Source organism: Charadrius vociferus, unplaced genomic scaffold (assembly GCF_000708025.1).
Source record: "Charadrius vociferus isolate BGI_N301 unplaced genomic scaffold, ASM70802v2 scaffold68, whole genome shotgun sequence".
NCBI classification, from domain to species: Eukaryota; Metazoa; Chordata; class Aves; order Charadriiformes; family Charadriidae; genus Charadrius; species Charadrius vociferus.
This window is the reverse complement of record NW_009649946.1, coordinates 637,314-654,806: the sequence shown is the minus strand read 5'-3', so window position 1 is coordinate 654,806 and position 17,493 is coordinate 637,314. Positions and strand designations below refer to the sequence as shown.

The 17,493-nt window shown below is 37.4% G+C and overlaps 1 protein-coding gene across 4 annotated transcripts in view; it reads right to left on the bottom strand.

Annotated features, from left to right (window-relative positions):
- QKI (QKI, KH domain containing, RNA binding) overlaps positions 1-17,493 on the bottom strand; it is a 123,960-nt gene that overhangs the window by 80,945 nt on the left and 25,522 nt on the right. For all 4 annotated transcript variants that reach the window (XM_009891444.1, XM_009891446.1, XM_009891443.1 and 1 more), the window contains exon 2: positions 14,181-14,297. In XM_009891444.1, coding sequence (XP_009889746.1) covers positions 14,181-14,297 — 117 coding nt within the window. The remainder of the gene's footprint in view (positions 1-14,180; positions 14,298-17,493) is intronic.

Genomic DNA, 17,493 nt, shown 5'->3' with positions numbered 1-17,493 from the left:
AATACCCTCCGAGGCCCCCAGCAACCGAAAAATTAAATTCCCTTGAATACATATGGTTGTTAATATGTAGGGCATTTGAAATCATTAGTGCTGTATCTTAAATAGCTCCCAAATAATTCCATTAAGTGGATCAATTAAATCAGTCAGGTACTTCAGGTGGATTCAGACAGTCGTCTAAATGTGGTTTGGCATTCCATTCGGCAATGTCTGATTGCCAGGAAAGCATTAATCATTTCTGTACAGCTGCAGGACTAAACACTCCAGACAACCATTTATAAAAATACTCCAAAGTGTACACAAGTAGTGACAGAGTTGGTATCAATGGGCTGGGGAGTCCCATCTTTCAAAAAAATGCTTCCTCTTTATTCAAGACAAACACGCAATTGCTGAAATGAACACACTTCTTTCCTTACACTTCCAAGTACCAACACAGCAGAAACACTAAGGACCAATAAATTAAGGTACATGATCACACTTACTAAGGGAAAAAAAAAAAAAGTTTATCTAGGCCCAAATGTCAGGATCTGTTGTCCAGAGTTCAAAGATCCTATGCATTCAAAAGGAACTGGCACTTCAACGTAGAGAAACACGGGAGCTGGAAGAGAAAAAATACTTAAAACTAGGAGACCATGTCCACGCTTTAGACGTGATTTTGGGAACAGTTCCCAGAGCTCCAGACTGCAGAAATGATACATGTACAACACTCAGACTATACGAAGACAGGACAGGAGAATAGAAAGACCAGTTTTCAGCTTTTCAGTCATAACACTGGGGTCTGATTTTGGTGGCTATCAAGCTGGAAGAAGTTTTCTTCAGATAAATTGCTATCAACAGTGTTAATAGAGAAAGAATTCCAAAGAAAACCATCACAATACCAACACTCAAAGTAATTTAAAAAAACCCCTCCAACTAATTAAACAACCCCACACCAGAACATCCAATTCTTTTTCTCCTCTACGAACTGTTATCCTCACTGGAAACAGTCATACCATCCTTGTGCCACAACACATGGTCAGAATAGTAGAGAAAGACTGGGAAAAAAGTAACACCTGCACCAGACTTACTAACCATAGAAAAATGTTATCATAATTTACATAATACGTATTATATCAAACTTTTAGGTTATATTGCACTCACTGGCCACATGCCAGATTAAGGCATGATTAAGGCATTCAATTAACAGGCTGTTCTTTACTTCTGAAGAAAAATTCCTTCCATTCATGCATGGAAAAACACCACCGGCATACTTACAAAATGATGCATAAAAGCCAGGACAGTTTGGTTCATAATTACATTGACTACTTTACATCTGTCAGGAATCAAAAGGGATTTCAAGAATTCTAGTTGAGATACCAATTAATCTTAACCTTTAATTTTTACTCACTCCTCATGTCACATCTACAAATTAACTACAGAAACCTCTAGCCAAACCTGAGGGCAACATTGGTATCCATGCTTGACACCTCTCTCACTCTCCACGTCTCTTCAAAAGCTACTACACTCAGAGTGTGCATTCCAGTAACTTTGAGGCAAATAAATATTCACCAATCACCCTGCCTCTTAGGAAATATTTTTGATTGTATTTTTGCTGTTGGATTTTTTTCTTCTCTTTCAGATGGTCTTCTGCATGTTAAATGATTTTAGCTGTTAGTAGCATGAGAAGTCTGTCATTGATTTTCTTATGCCTCATGCTTCCTTGTTTGAATTGCTCAAGTCCCCCAGTTGCAACATTTTAACTCCAGTGTTTATATCCTTCACTACTTTCACGCAATATAGTGTTTCTAGAAACCAAAACAAGTTTAGTGCACTTTCACAGCATCTCATCGTATATGCAGAGGATAAATGAAGCACCATGGAAATTAATCCTCCTTTTATTCTAATGATCTGTAAAGCACATGACCATTCGAAGGAGGTCAGCAAGGATCAAGATGGAAAAAGACAGCCAGAGAAGATCTCCCTAAAGAACTAAGAGGAACCATATGTCAAAGAATGGAAAATGAATATAACTTACGAAACAAGGGAGAAGATCATGACAGAGGACCAACAACAACAACAAAAAAGTTGCCCTAGTTCAAAACAAAAGGAACAGAAACATTAAGAGAGGAAGAGATGATCCTACAAAGGCTCAAGAAGAAAAAAACCTCTCCTGTAGCTCTTGCTATGAAAACATAACTGCTCCATAAATAACTTTGGATTATTCTTTGCACTACTGTGCATATGTTTATTCCCCAGAAATATTAGTTCTTCACACATGAAAACATCCTGGTGCTTCCCAGCAACTCTGTGGCAAATTCATGACAATTTTCTACCAACTAGACATCTCCTCCCTGTATTGACTCCAGCCATTCTCATCAAGTTTTCTACATAATTCTATAATATCTTCTAATGAAACCAACCAAACATTTGATATTCCGATTGTTTTCTTACATCCAGAGTCTTCCTGTTACTTCAACTGCCAGTTATTCTGTCAGGCACATATGAGCTATTGCCGGAATGTTTGGCAGATGTTACTTTCAACAACAAAACCCAGCCTGATGTTTTTTTCATCTTAGGCTATTAAGGTTAGAGGACAATATTTGGTTGTAGGAATATAGTACTGAATTGATTTCTGAACTAAATTACAATCAAGAATTACTCACATTAACAAATCTGTCAAGCAAGCATGAATACTGTGTGTTGTGTGTGCTCCATAGCGAGTTTGTGGCACTCAACAATCAAATAATTTACATGGAATGTCAGATTCTATTAAGTCTCCAAGCAAGTTCAGTACCAGCCATTGCTAAGTTAAGTGTTCTACTACTGTAAAAGCAACAAGTTTTCTTTAACAGAAAAACAGATTTGTGTACCTGGCCTTAACAAACATTTGAATAAGTTTTCATCCTTCCACGCAGGTACTCAACACATACTTAAAACTGAGTTGTTATGAGTTTTAAACACGTGTTTTTTAAGATATATTCACGGTGTGCATGCACTTCAGCAAGTCCTACGTTCATCAAAACATTCCCCATTTACTGCCCAAACAGACGTGAAAAATGTGAATAATTAGCAGACAGAAACTGCTAATTATTCTCAGAAAAGGCTAATAAAAATGTGCAGCTGTCTGTCAATAAATCCCTCTCTATCTGAAAGTGTAAAGATCAACAATAAAATTTTCAACTATAGCTAAACTGTAACATAAGGAAACTGTCCCACTGCATAACCATTACCACCTACACAGCTACTTAAATTGCTTTCATATCCTTAGTGTACTGTAGGCCATACCTAGCAAAAGGGTAACTTGTGATTAATAACATCCGTTTTAATCCAAGTCTAGGCAAGACAAAGTCTAACAGAGAGCCAGCAGATCTGAGAAAAGCAGAAAACTGTCACCATCTAAAACCAAGTTTAAATGGTAAACCACTCAGACATTTCAGGAATTACAATATGTGATTGTTATTATACAGTAGTTTTTTCCAAGTTGAAAAGGAATCCAGTATCTTGCCACAATGAAACACTACAGATTACTTGTCTTTATTTGGAAAACAGTAAAGTAGCAGAAAGTCAAATATCTCTATCTTCTAAATGCTCAATTAGTAATTTAAGTATTTAGTTTCAGCAACAGTGGTATCTTATTTTGTGCTTACTCTTCTGCTCCATGAAAAAGAGCATTCCTATCAATCTCAATAAAATTGCTAAATCTGACCCTAAGGAGCCATATCGAGGATGGTAAACAACAATCTGCATTCTGCCTGCCGGCAGCCCCCCACAAAAAATGTGGAGAACTAAGAGCTGCCAAGAACTGATACCTACTCGGAAAACATACAGGCATGCTGCTTTCCTCCCTGAATCAACAAGTTCTGCCTCCAGAACTTTTAAGTAGACCCAATCTTCACACAGGACAGGGAAATTCCTGTGAGCCTCAAACTGGAGTACAGTCTTTCCCACACAGAAATCCAAGCACAGTTTCATGACACTGAGCAAACACACTCAAAACACAACCCTGAACACAATATTTTTTTTTTTTTTTGTGGTAAGCAAGCTTATAATATCTCAACATTAATTCTTAAGAAATTTTTAAAAAAAAAAAAAAAGCCAGCCATATACCAAAAATTAAATCATCCACTGAAGGGCAGCCCGATAGGTTAATGTTACAGCCTAGAAAAATTTAGAATCCAGAGAGTTTAGTGGTGCTGATAAATGAGAACAGCGGTAAAGTCTACAAAACCACTAGTTGTCCTTCACAGCACATCATGAAAATAGGGAACTATCCTGAATCTATCATTTGTCGAATCTTACAAGTATCAGTTTCCTCATTTTAGTATTATTAGATAATGCTCAACACTATTACCCCTGCAAGAGAAGATTTAAGTTTTAAGAAATCATATGACTGTACATAAGAATGCCCGTACTCTGGTAAAACAAAGCCTTGCCTAGTTCAGCAAATTCTCATCTTTTTCTGCTGAATAAGTGTGGAAAAACTTTCAGGTTAAGGTGGATTTTCATTATTTAAATCATTCACTTCTTTCACTACTTTGCTAGACAAAGTAAAATGTAGATACATGTTTACAGACAATTTTGTCAATACCTCAGAACAATTCAGTATGAATTGTCCCTCAAGCCTTTCAAAACTTCTATTCAAATGCCAGAGATACAAACAGCTGTGAGCTGTAGCCTAGTCAACTTTTTATAACACAATTAACACTCTCTGTGCTTCCCACCTAACAAAAGCTTAGACGTAATTTTGCAGAAAGACAGTTTCTACCATGGTAGAGATTAAGATGAGTCAATTACCCTTCAATAGACATGGAATTTTAATTTATAAAATAGAGACTTGTTTATACACAGATGTTCAAGCAATGAATCAGGATTCCTTTGATATATCCTTTTTCCACTACACTTTGTGCTACTTCTCTTCAATTTCAAGATCATCCAGATTCTCTTGCCTCTTGGTCATAAAGTTTTTTTGCTCACAGGGAACTGACAGGAAAAACAAATAGAAGGAAAGTAAAGTATAATACAAATTCATTTCTGCTACCGTGGCTTCGATTACACTCCTCCAGTCTACAGCTTCCAGTGTCTTTAACAAAATACTTCTTTAATACCATTAAGTCAATCATTTCCGTATCTAATTAGCTCAATAATCAGTTAACTATTTACCAATTTAACTGGTCTCAGAACAAAATGACATAAAATCAAGTTTTGATATCAAACTTGATCATAGTCAAAGGCTTCAGCTACTTTTCAAATTACATAGGAAAACGTGTCTTAATAGTATTAAAATCTGCTCAAAGCAGCAACTTTGTATTGAGCACATGCAGAAATATATCCAATACATACTGGATATATTCAGTATATAGCCAATAAAAAGCAAAGGTCTGTACGAAATAAACGTATTTAAAAGATGTACTGCATTGACACTTATCAGTAATATTTTCTGAAAGACTAATATTGCTTTGCAATAATTCTTAAGGCCCCTCAGGCACCTACATTTTTCTGTCCTTCACAATAAAATCATTCTGCTCTTGAAAGTAAGAGCCTTCCTCAGACTGTTAAGACTTTTGCAACAAATTACCTCAAATAAGAAATATTTGTCAAGTCTCATATAGAACTTCAGGCAGATATTATCTTCTTCTAAGTTTCACATTACCATGCATAACTAAGCTAATTGTGCCTACACTGTATTCTTCATTAACTAAAAAATGTTCAGTTCACGTTGACAGTAAAGATATATGCAGGTAAGATTTCAAAGACGATACTCTAGAGACTCTGGACTACAAAAACCCCATAAACAGGTTTAAAAGTAGTCATCAGCCTTCAGTCAGGGGTAATTCAAGAAATAATGTCTGTTACCTTCAACATTGCTGCCTTTTGAATTTCCTGAAGTATAGTTTCTACTAGTCAGCCTTTAGCATTTAATTATTTAATTAAATCAGTAACTTGCTAAGAAGAATTTTATTTTTTTCTGTGATGACTTCTTTTTTCTTTTTTATACTGTTAGTTAATAGTGTAAACTCCTACCTCTTCAGAGGGTCACTGCTCACAGACTACCAGGTATATAACTCAAAAGACTTCTGTGTTGTGGGCGAAAAGGAAAAAAGGCCATGCTTCAGCAATTCTTTAATAAAAAATAATAAGATCCAGCTTTACAACTCCTTCTGCATTGAAAATAAGTGGCTACAAATGCAATAAAGGTTTTAAAATTGGAATAGAAAAGCCTATTTTCTGAAGTACTCACTACTGAAAAAAATACTAGCTCACAAGCAACCAAAATTATTTTCATTACATCTTATGTTTTACAACGAACCTCTAGGAAGGCAAAATGATATCAGCCACCTAGTATATTCTTAAACAGGTTTGGATTCTAAGATAGAGGATTTTTCTTTACAACACAGCTACATACAAATTCTTATACACCTTAACATCATACATTCTTCACTGTGTATTAAAATGGCAGTTGTGACATGTTGAATATGTAAGTTCAGTAGTACCTTTATAGGAATACAACCTTTTTGTTTTAAGTTAGTTTAAGAACAAAAGGCCAATTACTACAGTGGTCAAAAATTAAGAATGAAGAAAGCCTCCCAAATTTGATGAGTTAGTTTGAGAAATCAGACTTAACGTAGACGTGCACACTTATGAGAAAGTGTGTTTAGAAGAAATGTCACTGTAGAAGATCCTAGACACTGAATTTAATTGTTTCCAGGGTATTATCTTAAATATTGCATTCTGAATGCCTTAAGTAATTTTCTATTAAAAGTAACCTGATGCAGTAGATTCAGGAACATGCTATATAGGTAATATCTCAATCTTAGCTGAGCAGCCTGCTCATACAATGACTTTTAATGTATACTCAGAGAAGTTGATAGCAATTACAAGCGAATGTTACCATCCATTTGGCAGTCTCTTAAAAAGACAAGTTGCAGTTTTCATACGTGTCACGGTTTCAGCTGGGATGGGGTTGACTTTCTTGCTAGCAGCTGGTGTAGTGCTTTGTTTTAGATTTGGGATGAGAACAGTGTTGGTGGCACACTAATGTTTTTGGTTGTTGCTAAGCAGTGAAGGACTCCTCACACCACCCCACCAGCGAGCAGGCTGGGAGGTGCACAACAAGTTGGGAGAAGACACAGCCAAGACAGCTGACCCCAACTGGCCAAAGGAATATTCCATACCATATGACATCATGCTCAGTATACAAAGCCAGTAGAAGAAGGAATGGCGAAACGTTCAGAGTGATGGCATTTGTCTTCCCAAGTAACCATTACACATGATGGAGCCCTGCTTCCAGGGAGAGGGCTGAACACCTGCCTGCCCATGGGAAGCAGTAAATGAATTCCCTATTGTGCTTTGCTTGCGTGGGCGGCTTTTGCTCTACCTATTAAACTGTCTTTATCACAATCGAAGAGTTTTCTCACTTTTACTCTTCCAATTCTCTCCCCCATCCTAGCTGGGGGGAGTGACCGAGCAGCCGCGTGGTCCTAGTGGCTGACTGGGGTTAAATCACGACAATGTGCAACAAAAGCGCGCAAAGCGCAATCCACAATATCCAACATGCTGAACTGCCACCCCACACTGCCTCAGACAGCAAGTTTCCAGTAAGTGCAAGTCAATTAATTTTAATAAATAGTACCCTTAATAATGGATAGTGACAAGGGATTCTGATAGTTATAGTTCTAAATGTAAAACTAAGCATCTGACCTCCAGAAAGCCCACCGGCATTGTCAGAAAGGTATTTTATTTTTTTTTATTTAAAGGGATGGTCATTCCAGTCACTTATGTATATGAATTTGATTTTCACTTTCACATGCCAATGTCCCAAATCATTTAAATAATTTATATTCAATTTTTTGGTTATTCCTAACCTTACTGACAAATACTCAAAACCCCACCTTTGCAATCAGTTGCAGAATTTCTTTAAATTGCCATTCCAAACCATGGCCATGATTTCTCAACACAAATATATGAAATTGTCAAACAGCAGCAGCATGCTTGTGTGTAGAACCAGATTTTAGAGGCAACAGGCCGGAGCCATGCAATTTATTCCCAGAAGACAAGAATAATGGTGGCTGGCAACCTTTCATTCTGAAACACAGAACAACTTTACCATTTGCTAAATACATTCCATCAGTACTAGGACCAGTGCTGTTTAACAGCTTTGTTGGTGACATGGATGTTGGGATCAAGTGCACCCTCAGCAAGTTTGCTGATGATACCAAGCTATGTGGACCAGTCGACACGCTGGAGCGAAGAGATGACATCCAGAGGGACCTGGACAGGCTGGAGAGGTGGGCCTGTGCAAACCTCATGAAGTTCAACAAGGCCAAGTGAAAGGTCCTACATCTGGGTTGGGACATCCCAAGCACAAATACAGGCTCGGTGGAGAATGGCTGGAGAGCAGCCCTGAGGAGAAGGACCTGGGTGCGCTGATTGACCAGAAGCTCAGCATAAGCCAGCAATGTGCACTCAGAGACCAGAAAGCCAACTGTACCCTGGGCTGCATCAAAAGAAGCATGGCCAGCAGGTTGAGGGAGGTGATTCTGCCCCTCTACTCTGCTCTTGTGAGACCCTGCCTGGAGTACTGTGTCCAGCTCTGGAGCCCCCAGCATAAGAACAGCATGGACCTGTTGGAGTAGGTCTAGAGGAGGGCCACAAAGATGATCAGAGGGCTGGAGCACCTCTCCTATGAGGAGAGGCTGAAAGAGTTGGGGCTGTTCTGCCTGGAGAAGAGAAGACTCTGGGGAGACCTTATAGCAGCCTTTCAATACTTAAAGGGGGCCTGCAGGAAAGGTGTAGAGGGACTCTTTATCAGCGAGCATAACAATAGAATGAGGAATAATGGTTTTAAACTGAAAGAGGGCAGATTTAGATTAGATATTAGGAAGAAATTCTTTACTGACAGGGTGGTGGGACACTGGAACAGGTTGCCCAGAGAAGCTGTGGAGGTCCCATCCCTGGAGGTGTTCAAGGCCAGGTTGGATGGGGCTTTGAGCAACTTGGTCTTAAGGAAGGTGTCTCTGCCCATGGCAGTGGGGTTGGAACAAGATTATCTTTAAGGTCCCTTCCAACTATAAACATTCTATGATTTTATGATTAATTTCAACATATGTGTCAGCACCATAGCTTCAGCATTTGTTCACACATAGTACTTTCCACAGAATGTAAACGTTGAGCATCCTATAATTAGGGTAGCAATAACAGCGCTTGTTTATCAAGGCACACTACAAAGTACATATTATTTAATGTCAGTAACTTCACTTTATAAGCTAAGACTTTCCATTGGAAATCAAAGTGTATCTGATGGTATTTCAGATACAAAAAGGTATTAAAATATTACAAGTATACAATATTTTGATTCTATACAGCATGTAAACATAGTAAAATATCCTGATCACAAGACAGTTAAATTTTTCCACTCTAATCTTTTCCTCAAGCTTTGTGTAGTTACCAAGGATAATTTTTAAATTCCTTTACAGCCTTACTATAAAAAAGCAAAACAAAACTGAAAAGTCCAAAGAAACAGAATTATCTATTTACTCTGACGACTCTGCACCGGTCAAAGATCAAGACTGGTACTAACCAAGAGCTTATCTTTCATGAAACCTCATGTAATTTCTGCTTGCAAGGTGAACAGGGATGTAGGAACAAATAGGTTGTAGGTCAGGAACCACAAATCAGTTCAAACAATCTAATATGAAGCAAAGTGCAACAGATTTGAAGCTGTTGCAATGGATGAAGGCACCGAGTTCTTCAAATTTAGAATTGCGTAGCTGCCTGCCTTTCTCTTTGAAATAACCAATTGTAGAAAAAAAAAAATCTGTATCATAACGAGATGCTTTTTCATGAAGTAAAAACAAATTATGCCTTCTCCCTCATACACTGTTCTAGAGGAGATCCTTGACTAAAAGTAGGAAGAAGTGGGGAAAAAACAAGGTAGATGACGAAGACTGCCACAAGCCAGCACCCTGATGCTGTAAGGCTGCATACCGCTCCAAGTGAGATAATGGGAGTCCACACATTCAAGAGCACAGAGCTGACTCCCTATGGTTGTGTCAATATCTGTTTTATGGAATTTAGGTCAGACAGGGGAGATGACAAAAACCAATGATTTTCTTATCCAGCATTGGACATTCTTCCCTTTTATTAAGCAGTATTCTTGATATGATTGGTGATATTCTTGATGATTGGTGTGAAAATTGCTAGTTTTCCTCACTACCTAATGAGAGGTGCATTCAGACTAAGCAAAAAATGCCTTGGTCTTAATGAAGTTACACATTAATTAGCTTTTGATGAATGCCTGCAACCCCTCTCCCCTCCCCAATAATCTCCTTCAAGTACCTCCAGGCTCTAATCACAATATTCTCAGTAATTAAGGTTTTGATTTTAAATTTGTCTAAAGCTGCCTAGAGAGATGTTCTGATTACCAGCTGATCCTCAGATACAAACGGTTTGAGGATTTCCCTTGCTTTTTGGGGAAAATCTGTCAGCAAGTTTCAAAATTTGATGCTACTTTGAGTAATTTGGCCATGTGACAAAGATTTCTAATTTATTACTTCTATTCATAGGCTCACACAGGAGAGTAACGTTTTCTACAGAGCAAATTGAGAAGGTTTATATTCCAGCATGTCAGTCTTTGCATTTTCTCTTGGATTCTGCAACCACTAACAAGGCAGGAAGAGAAAAGTAGATGGACAGTTTATTGTAGGAGATGGTATTTAGTACCACGTAGCTGTCACATTATAGATTGGTATAGTAATTAATTCCTTCCCACATCCAGTAAGATTTCTTTTATAACCAGCACTGGGCAATCAGGTTTGCAGATACAAAATATGCTTACACAATATACATACAAATTAATCTGTGTTTCTTATCTCCTCCAAATTTCAAAGCAATTCAGTCAAAAACTGGAAAAAACTTGAATACTCACTTTTCTAAATAACATTGACCCTAGATGAAAGGAAAGGGTTTTTTAAAACTAGTGTAGCCTAACATTCCATGAGAGAATACTATTACTTCTGTATTTTGCACTTTGAAGTGCATTAGCATTTTGAAATAGAACCTCCAAAGAGAGAATCCCCTTGAGAAAATAAAAGGTGGTTATCATTAAAAGACACTGACTACCAAGGAAGTTGGTCATCTTGCACTGCAAGACTAAGGAGTTAATCTGTAAGTATAATTGATCAGGAAAAGAGGCAAGAGCCAATAGCAAGAAGTGTACTTACGCCCCAAACTGATAAATGTCACTCCTTCTTACTTTAGTCTGTGATCATTACGTCTTGAATACAGCTTCCAAATCTTTATTTTTAAAAGAAACACCTTATTGCGATGTATCACAACTTCATTATAATCATTATAATCATATAATTCATAATAATTATGAAATTCTTCCTACAGCAGCAACAATGGTATACCAACAAACAAGTCCAGCCTGAAAATGATAAACTACTGACTAATACCAATCACCTCAAGAGAGCAAAAGAGCTATAGAAATATTAGGAATGGATGGCATAAAACCAGGTTTTACCAAGAAAATTATTTCATACTCAACACTGGTTTACAACCAATATTACTATTTGGTATTCAAACATACTATACTACTATATCATTCAAATACATTAAACTATTTAATATTCAACACTAACTACAGTATTAGCTCAGGAAATCCTCAATGGTCAAGTACACCGTGCTCCAAAAATATCAGACAACAGACAACTTAGAACAGGTAACAGGCATTAAAGCACTGACTGGATCAGTTTGTGGCTTTCAATGTGTATGAAGTTCTAGCTGATGTCCCATAAAGGACTTGTTGAAGACAGCTTTCCTTTTCTTACTAAGCTTCAAATAAACAGGTCACTCATTCTCAGAAGGTCTCAGCTCCTCTAAGCTTTTTCTCAAAGACAAAACTCCAGTAATTCACACTGCCTATTCTCCTTTCAACAGCTACAAAACCAACCAAACAGACAAAAATAAACCCCAAACAAGTGGGGAGAGTAGGAGAAATCAGTCCAAAAATACCACTTCCCCAGACAGTAAACCTGCCCAAGCTATCTAGAGGTGACTCCCCATAGGAGAGCACAGGTTCTGGAGCACAGTGGTGGGAGGTCGCCTGCACTAAACATAACAGCCATCTAGACATGGTCCTAGGCAACCCGTTCTAGGTGACCCTGCTTGAGGAGAAGTGTTAGACAAGAGAAATTCCAGAGGCCCCTTCCAACCTACACCATTCGGTGATTCTATAACAGACATTTCACAAACTCCAAGATCTACGTGAATGTTGAACAGATAGATCAGAACACATGGTGGTGACCAACAACAATGCAGAGAAATGCGCTTATCCTAATGTGCAGCTCAGAGTAACAAAGGACATGGTGCGTGCACATGTACTACACTGGCTAGTGGTGCACAGTGCCTGCCCCGCTGATAGCATAAAACGTCTTCAGTCCTGGACATATCCTCAGTGGGACCTAACATAAAAAGCATTCAAAGAACGAAGGTTGTACAGCTCTAACAGAAATTCACTGCTAGCAACTTAAATTCTGCCCATAAATGAAGTTAAGATTTGTATTATTGAAAAAATACAGTATCTTTTAAAAACTATGTTTAAATAGGAAAAAAGCTGAACGAACTTTTAAGCACTTACTTTTTTTAAGGTAGCTTTCAAGAGTAGATCAAATCTCTTATAAAAACTAGGTGAAGTTTGCAAACTCTTAAAGGGAGGCAATATTTTCACTAAATCTCCTGTCCCAGGATATATATATTTTTTAATAATATGTTAGAATATGCAAAAATCTGGCTACTATATTAATAGTCACAAACATAGGTATGTATTTTAGTATGTTCACATATTGGCAACCATACATGTTGCTTGAAAATATAGCATCTACACCCACACAATTTAGTATGTCAGGTGAAGCATGCTCAAATTTTAATAGTCAGAAATGTTTAAGTCTCCTACCACCCCCCAAGTTAAAGGAAATCTGTATTTCAAAATCCTATGCAAAATTATCAACTCTACAAGTTCTATTTACTGATTTACAGTTTAAAATGCCATAACAGTAGGACTCATTTATATGTTAAATGTCCCCCCAGCCAAGAGGTAGAAGGAATTCAGGAAATAAACTATAATGTTTTCAAAAAAAGAAACCTTCATAAATCAAGCATTTAAGACAGTATCACCCTCTTACTTCTACAGAACCTAGACAACAAAATACTCTCCAGGTTAGAATAGATTTTGGCTCAAAAGTTGGCGGTGACAGTATTACATCAGACTATGAAAACAAGAGGCATCAAATGAAGTTTGAAAGCAACAGAGTCATAAACTCTAGGAAGTCTGAGATTTTTAACAATTAAAATGGAAAGCTAATGTCTGCCCTGTTATGTGCTGCGTATGTATCAAGAGAATGTATTATGAGGCTGATCAGATAAGGAAAAGAGAGGTTTTCTAAAGAAAGAACCAAAAGAAACTATACTTATGGGAACAAAGAGGAAAAGAGTACTGTTAAGTGCACATTTCAAAACTGCAGCAGAGATGCTGGTGCAACTTCAGCAGCAGTAACCAGAGGTGGAGGGAAACAGCTAGAAAATAAAGCTGCAAAAATAAATTACTTCCAGGAATTACCACCAGAGCAACTTGACATTCAGGATGGCTCTATCCTCAAAAGTGTAGTTTCCCTATTTATATGGGCAGAGCACATAGATTACATGACAGGGCAAGGAACAGCCACTCCATCGGAACACAAAACAAATCCAGAAACACAGTGCTTCTTGGTTCCCTTGGACAGAATTCACTGCCAGAAATATATTAAACATTTTTTTCCAATACACACTACTTGCACAAATCACTACTTTGGTATTTCAACACAAGAAAGTTATTAAGAACACCTTGAAGGTTAACAGCTCTTCCTTAGAAAAATACACTTAACTTCAATTTTTACCTTTACCTTGTGAAACACGACACAATTAGAAGTTCGTTATTACTGAAGAATAATTTATAATTGCTAGTTAGACTCCCAGCTGCACCATTATGGAGTATGCACATTTAACTTCTTTGGGGTAAGTGGTGTTATTTACTAAGTCTGTAAAAACACTAGATAATGAAAAAGCATGTAGTTAGAACACAATAAATAAGAATAAGAGAGACATAAGCTTACCCCCTGTTAGGAAATAAAGCTATGCATCTGAAACTACACTACCTCTCAAGAGCTTACCTTCTTTTTGTCCCTCATTGACCCCTTCCCTCGGACCATTATCTTGCATCCTGTTTCTGCCTCAAGCTGTTTAGCTGTTAGTCCTCTGGGCCCAAGGATTCTTCCAACAAAATTAAACTGGGGGGAAAAAAAAAAACAACATTATTTCTATAAAAGCAAGTAAACAAAATTAATTTAACATTTAATAAGATGTATTTCTGTATCTAGAATATCATCAAGTGTTTTCGGAACACTACACTAAATACCAGAGGCTAAAGAATGAGGTTAACACTATTTTCATACATTAGATAACTATATGACCCCTACTTTGGGGCATACAGGTTTCAGGTGAAAAGAGGTTTTTCAGTTTAACATCCAGTATTCTAGGGCAGTGGTAGTCCTATCTTTAAGCCGTATGAGCTCTTACAGAAGCTACAAACCACCCTCCCTCACCACTAACATGACCAGACATGCTCATTAGTAGGCCAACAATGCGCATCACATCACAGAAACACACAGGTTCTAGCTGCGTGACCAGACATGCACACGACTTCCATGTGGTGGGACTGATGGGGTGCCAGATGTAGGTCCTGTCCCTTCAGGAAAGGCCCTGAGGCCCACTATTCATTTGCTCCATGCCAACAGCTAAGGAGCCTGCAGAAAACATTCTTTTTCATCCTTCCATGCTGTTCTGGTGGGCTCGATCTGGACAGCATGCTGCTGTCTAGCATCTACAGAAAATCTTCTTTATCTACCCGTGTCATAGCATTTCCTTCAGAAAAAAACAAACAAACAAACCAAAACTGAGGCTTGTTATGTATTCACTTTAGGTTTCATGGGCAACATTTCTGGAAAACATCGTATTTGCCAGAGATTTATACGTGTGTGTGTGTGTATAAACAGACCCATGACAAAAGCACATGTCGGTTTTTGTAAGTTGTATCCTTTACTCAGTTTTACATACACATACAGCAAGTATTTCATGTTTGGCTGGCTAACGTCAATATCAGCAGACTACCCCCTGCCTATGCTTAACACAGTAATACTGCCGTTTAGCCATACGTAACATTATTTCCTAGTTATTTTCCAGGTTTTTTTCCCCTTTCATTATTTTCAATCACATGTTCTGGAAATTATGACATAAATAAAAAAAAGCCTTAAGTGAAGGTAGCATTAAGAACATATAGCAGTACTCTGTAACAACTACAGAGCAAAGATGAATTACCAAGCTCAAATGACACATAAACCTACAAATTTCAGACTGAAGATTAAATTTAAAGATGATGCTAAGAACAGAAACTCGGCAGTAAGGACAGAAGTCTGGATATTTTAGATCCTGGTAAACAAAGCTATTCAATGGAATTATGAAGTTGTTGGCTTTTATTTCCTCAGCTAATTAAAACTGGTTTTGAGTACTACAACTCAACATATTTGAAATCCTTATAAAACTGCAAAGACCAGAAATGATTTAGGAGTGAGCAGAAATTATGAACATAAGCAAATTGAAGTTCTCCAACAAAAATAATTGTGTTTCACAATGGCTAAACTGTTCATAGGGAAGATACGCTCCCAAAATTATTTAGTATTCCAAGCTCAAAAGAAAAAATAAAAATATTATGAAGTCTAAATCAACTGTCGGGGGAAAAAATAAAGATTAAAGACAGTTGTGAATGCATACACAAACTGTGAATCATAGGAAATTAAGGAAGATTCACTAAGACCGAATAAAGAAATGAACAAGCTACAAGCAATGAAGCTCAGCCTTGAAATATTATCAAAATCCTGCATTTGTTACACATTTCATGCTCAACATCAAAATCATACCAGTATCTTACATAAAGAGCACCTTACTTGCCTTTCTCCATAACCACACTTCTTGCACACTAAATCTTTAGAAACCTATCCCATTCCACTGATAAAGCTAAAGTAATATTGCAAACCTGACTTTAAACGACTCTTCCCACCAACACTCAAGGTGACAATCATTACATTTTCTATCTCCCAAGAAAATGGCAGCCTCCAATATTTTTTTTAACTTGGATCACGACTAAAAGAATAATTAAATTCTAAGATAGGGTAATTTGGATAAAAAAATCTGAATAGAACAATTTAAGATACTAAGAAAAAAAGCAGGAATTTGTATTACTCTCAAGCTTGCAATTTGATTCACGTTGTTTGAACACGATTTAGAATTGTGGCTTCTAGTTGAGAAATTGCTGACAAACTGCAACACATTCTGTCAAATGTTAAGTCAGTTTCTTTTCCAGCTACTCCCAGAATATTCTCTTTATAAGGAGCCTTCATAAATTGTTCCAAAGTAGCTTAGCCCCACTTCTTCTTTCCAAACTGTATGCATTAGCACCTTGAACCTTTTTGGATGGGTATTTTTTTCTAAAACTCTGACCCTTCTTGTTACCTCTCTTGGGCCCTCCAATTTATTAATTTCTTAAAGCAGGATGCCTGGACAAGACAATTCTTCAACTCAGATCTCAACAAGGTTAAGTTACTCAGAACAATTATATCTTACAAGCTGCATTACTCTTAACACATCCCAGCTTCCTCCTTCCTTCCCCCAAAAATTCAGTTCTTATGTTTGGTTCAACATTTGTTGACCCCAGATGCTCTTCTCCATTACCTCTGCCTTGACAGTTTTCCCAAGTTTTGTATTCATATGCAACTTTTACTCCCCCCTACAAAAACATATGGTTCTAAATTTCTGTAATGAATTCCACATTGTGGACTTCAGGCACACTAATTTCAAGAGTTGTGAATTTTAATTCCATCTTTAAAAGCACTTGATATGACTTAATTGTTTTCTAAGCACACTTTCTATCCCACCAAGTTATTCTTGAATGTGGTAGAAATGCAAGCTGATGGAGAACTCTGCAGGGCCCTACCTGATGTGCAGTATTAATTGAGTCATCAGTAATCACTTTATATCATAGGTTAAGCCAATTACTGCCTTAACAAATGACTCCCAAGCTTTTGAACCAATGGATCACTTGTCAGTATTCAGTTCCCTCAGACTACCATCTCAAAGTCCTAGCTGAGAATCCCGTAGGAAAAAACAACTCTGCCTCTTGTGAATGGACTAGGTAGAGAGAGCAGTGACCAGCAGGCCACAACTCAAAAACACACTTTAGAGTGAGCCTTCTAGTTGTTGCACAGGCTCAAAAGTTTTATCAGAATCCAGTTGTATCAGAAGCTACTGCTTCTCTTACCTGCCAGGCCAGCTAGACTATCAAACAGAATTAGTGGAAACATAAATCCAACAAATTCAAAAGACCATTTTTTATCACATTTAACTCGAGATTTCTCATGCTTTTTGTCCCAT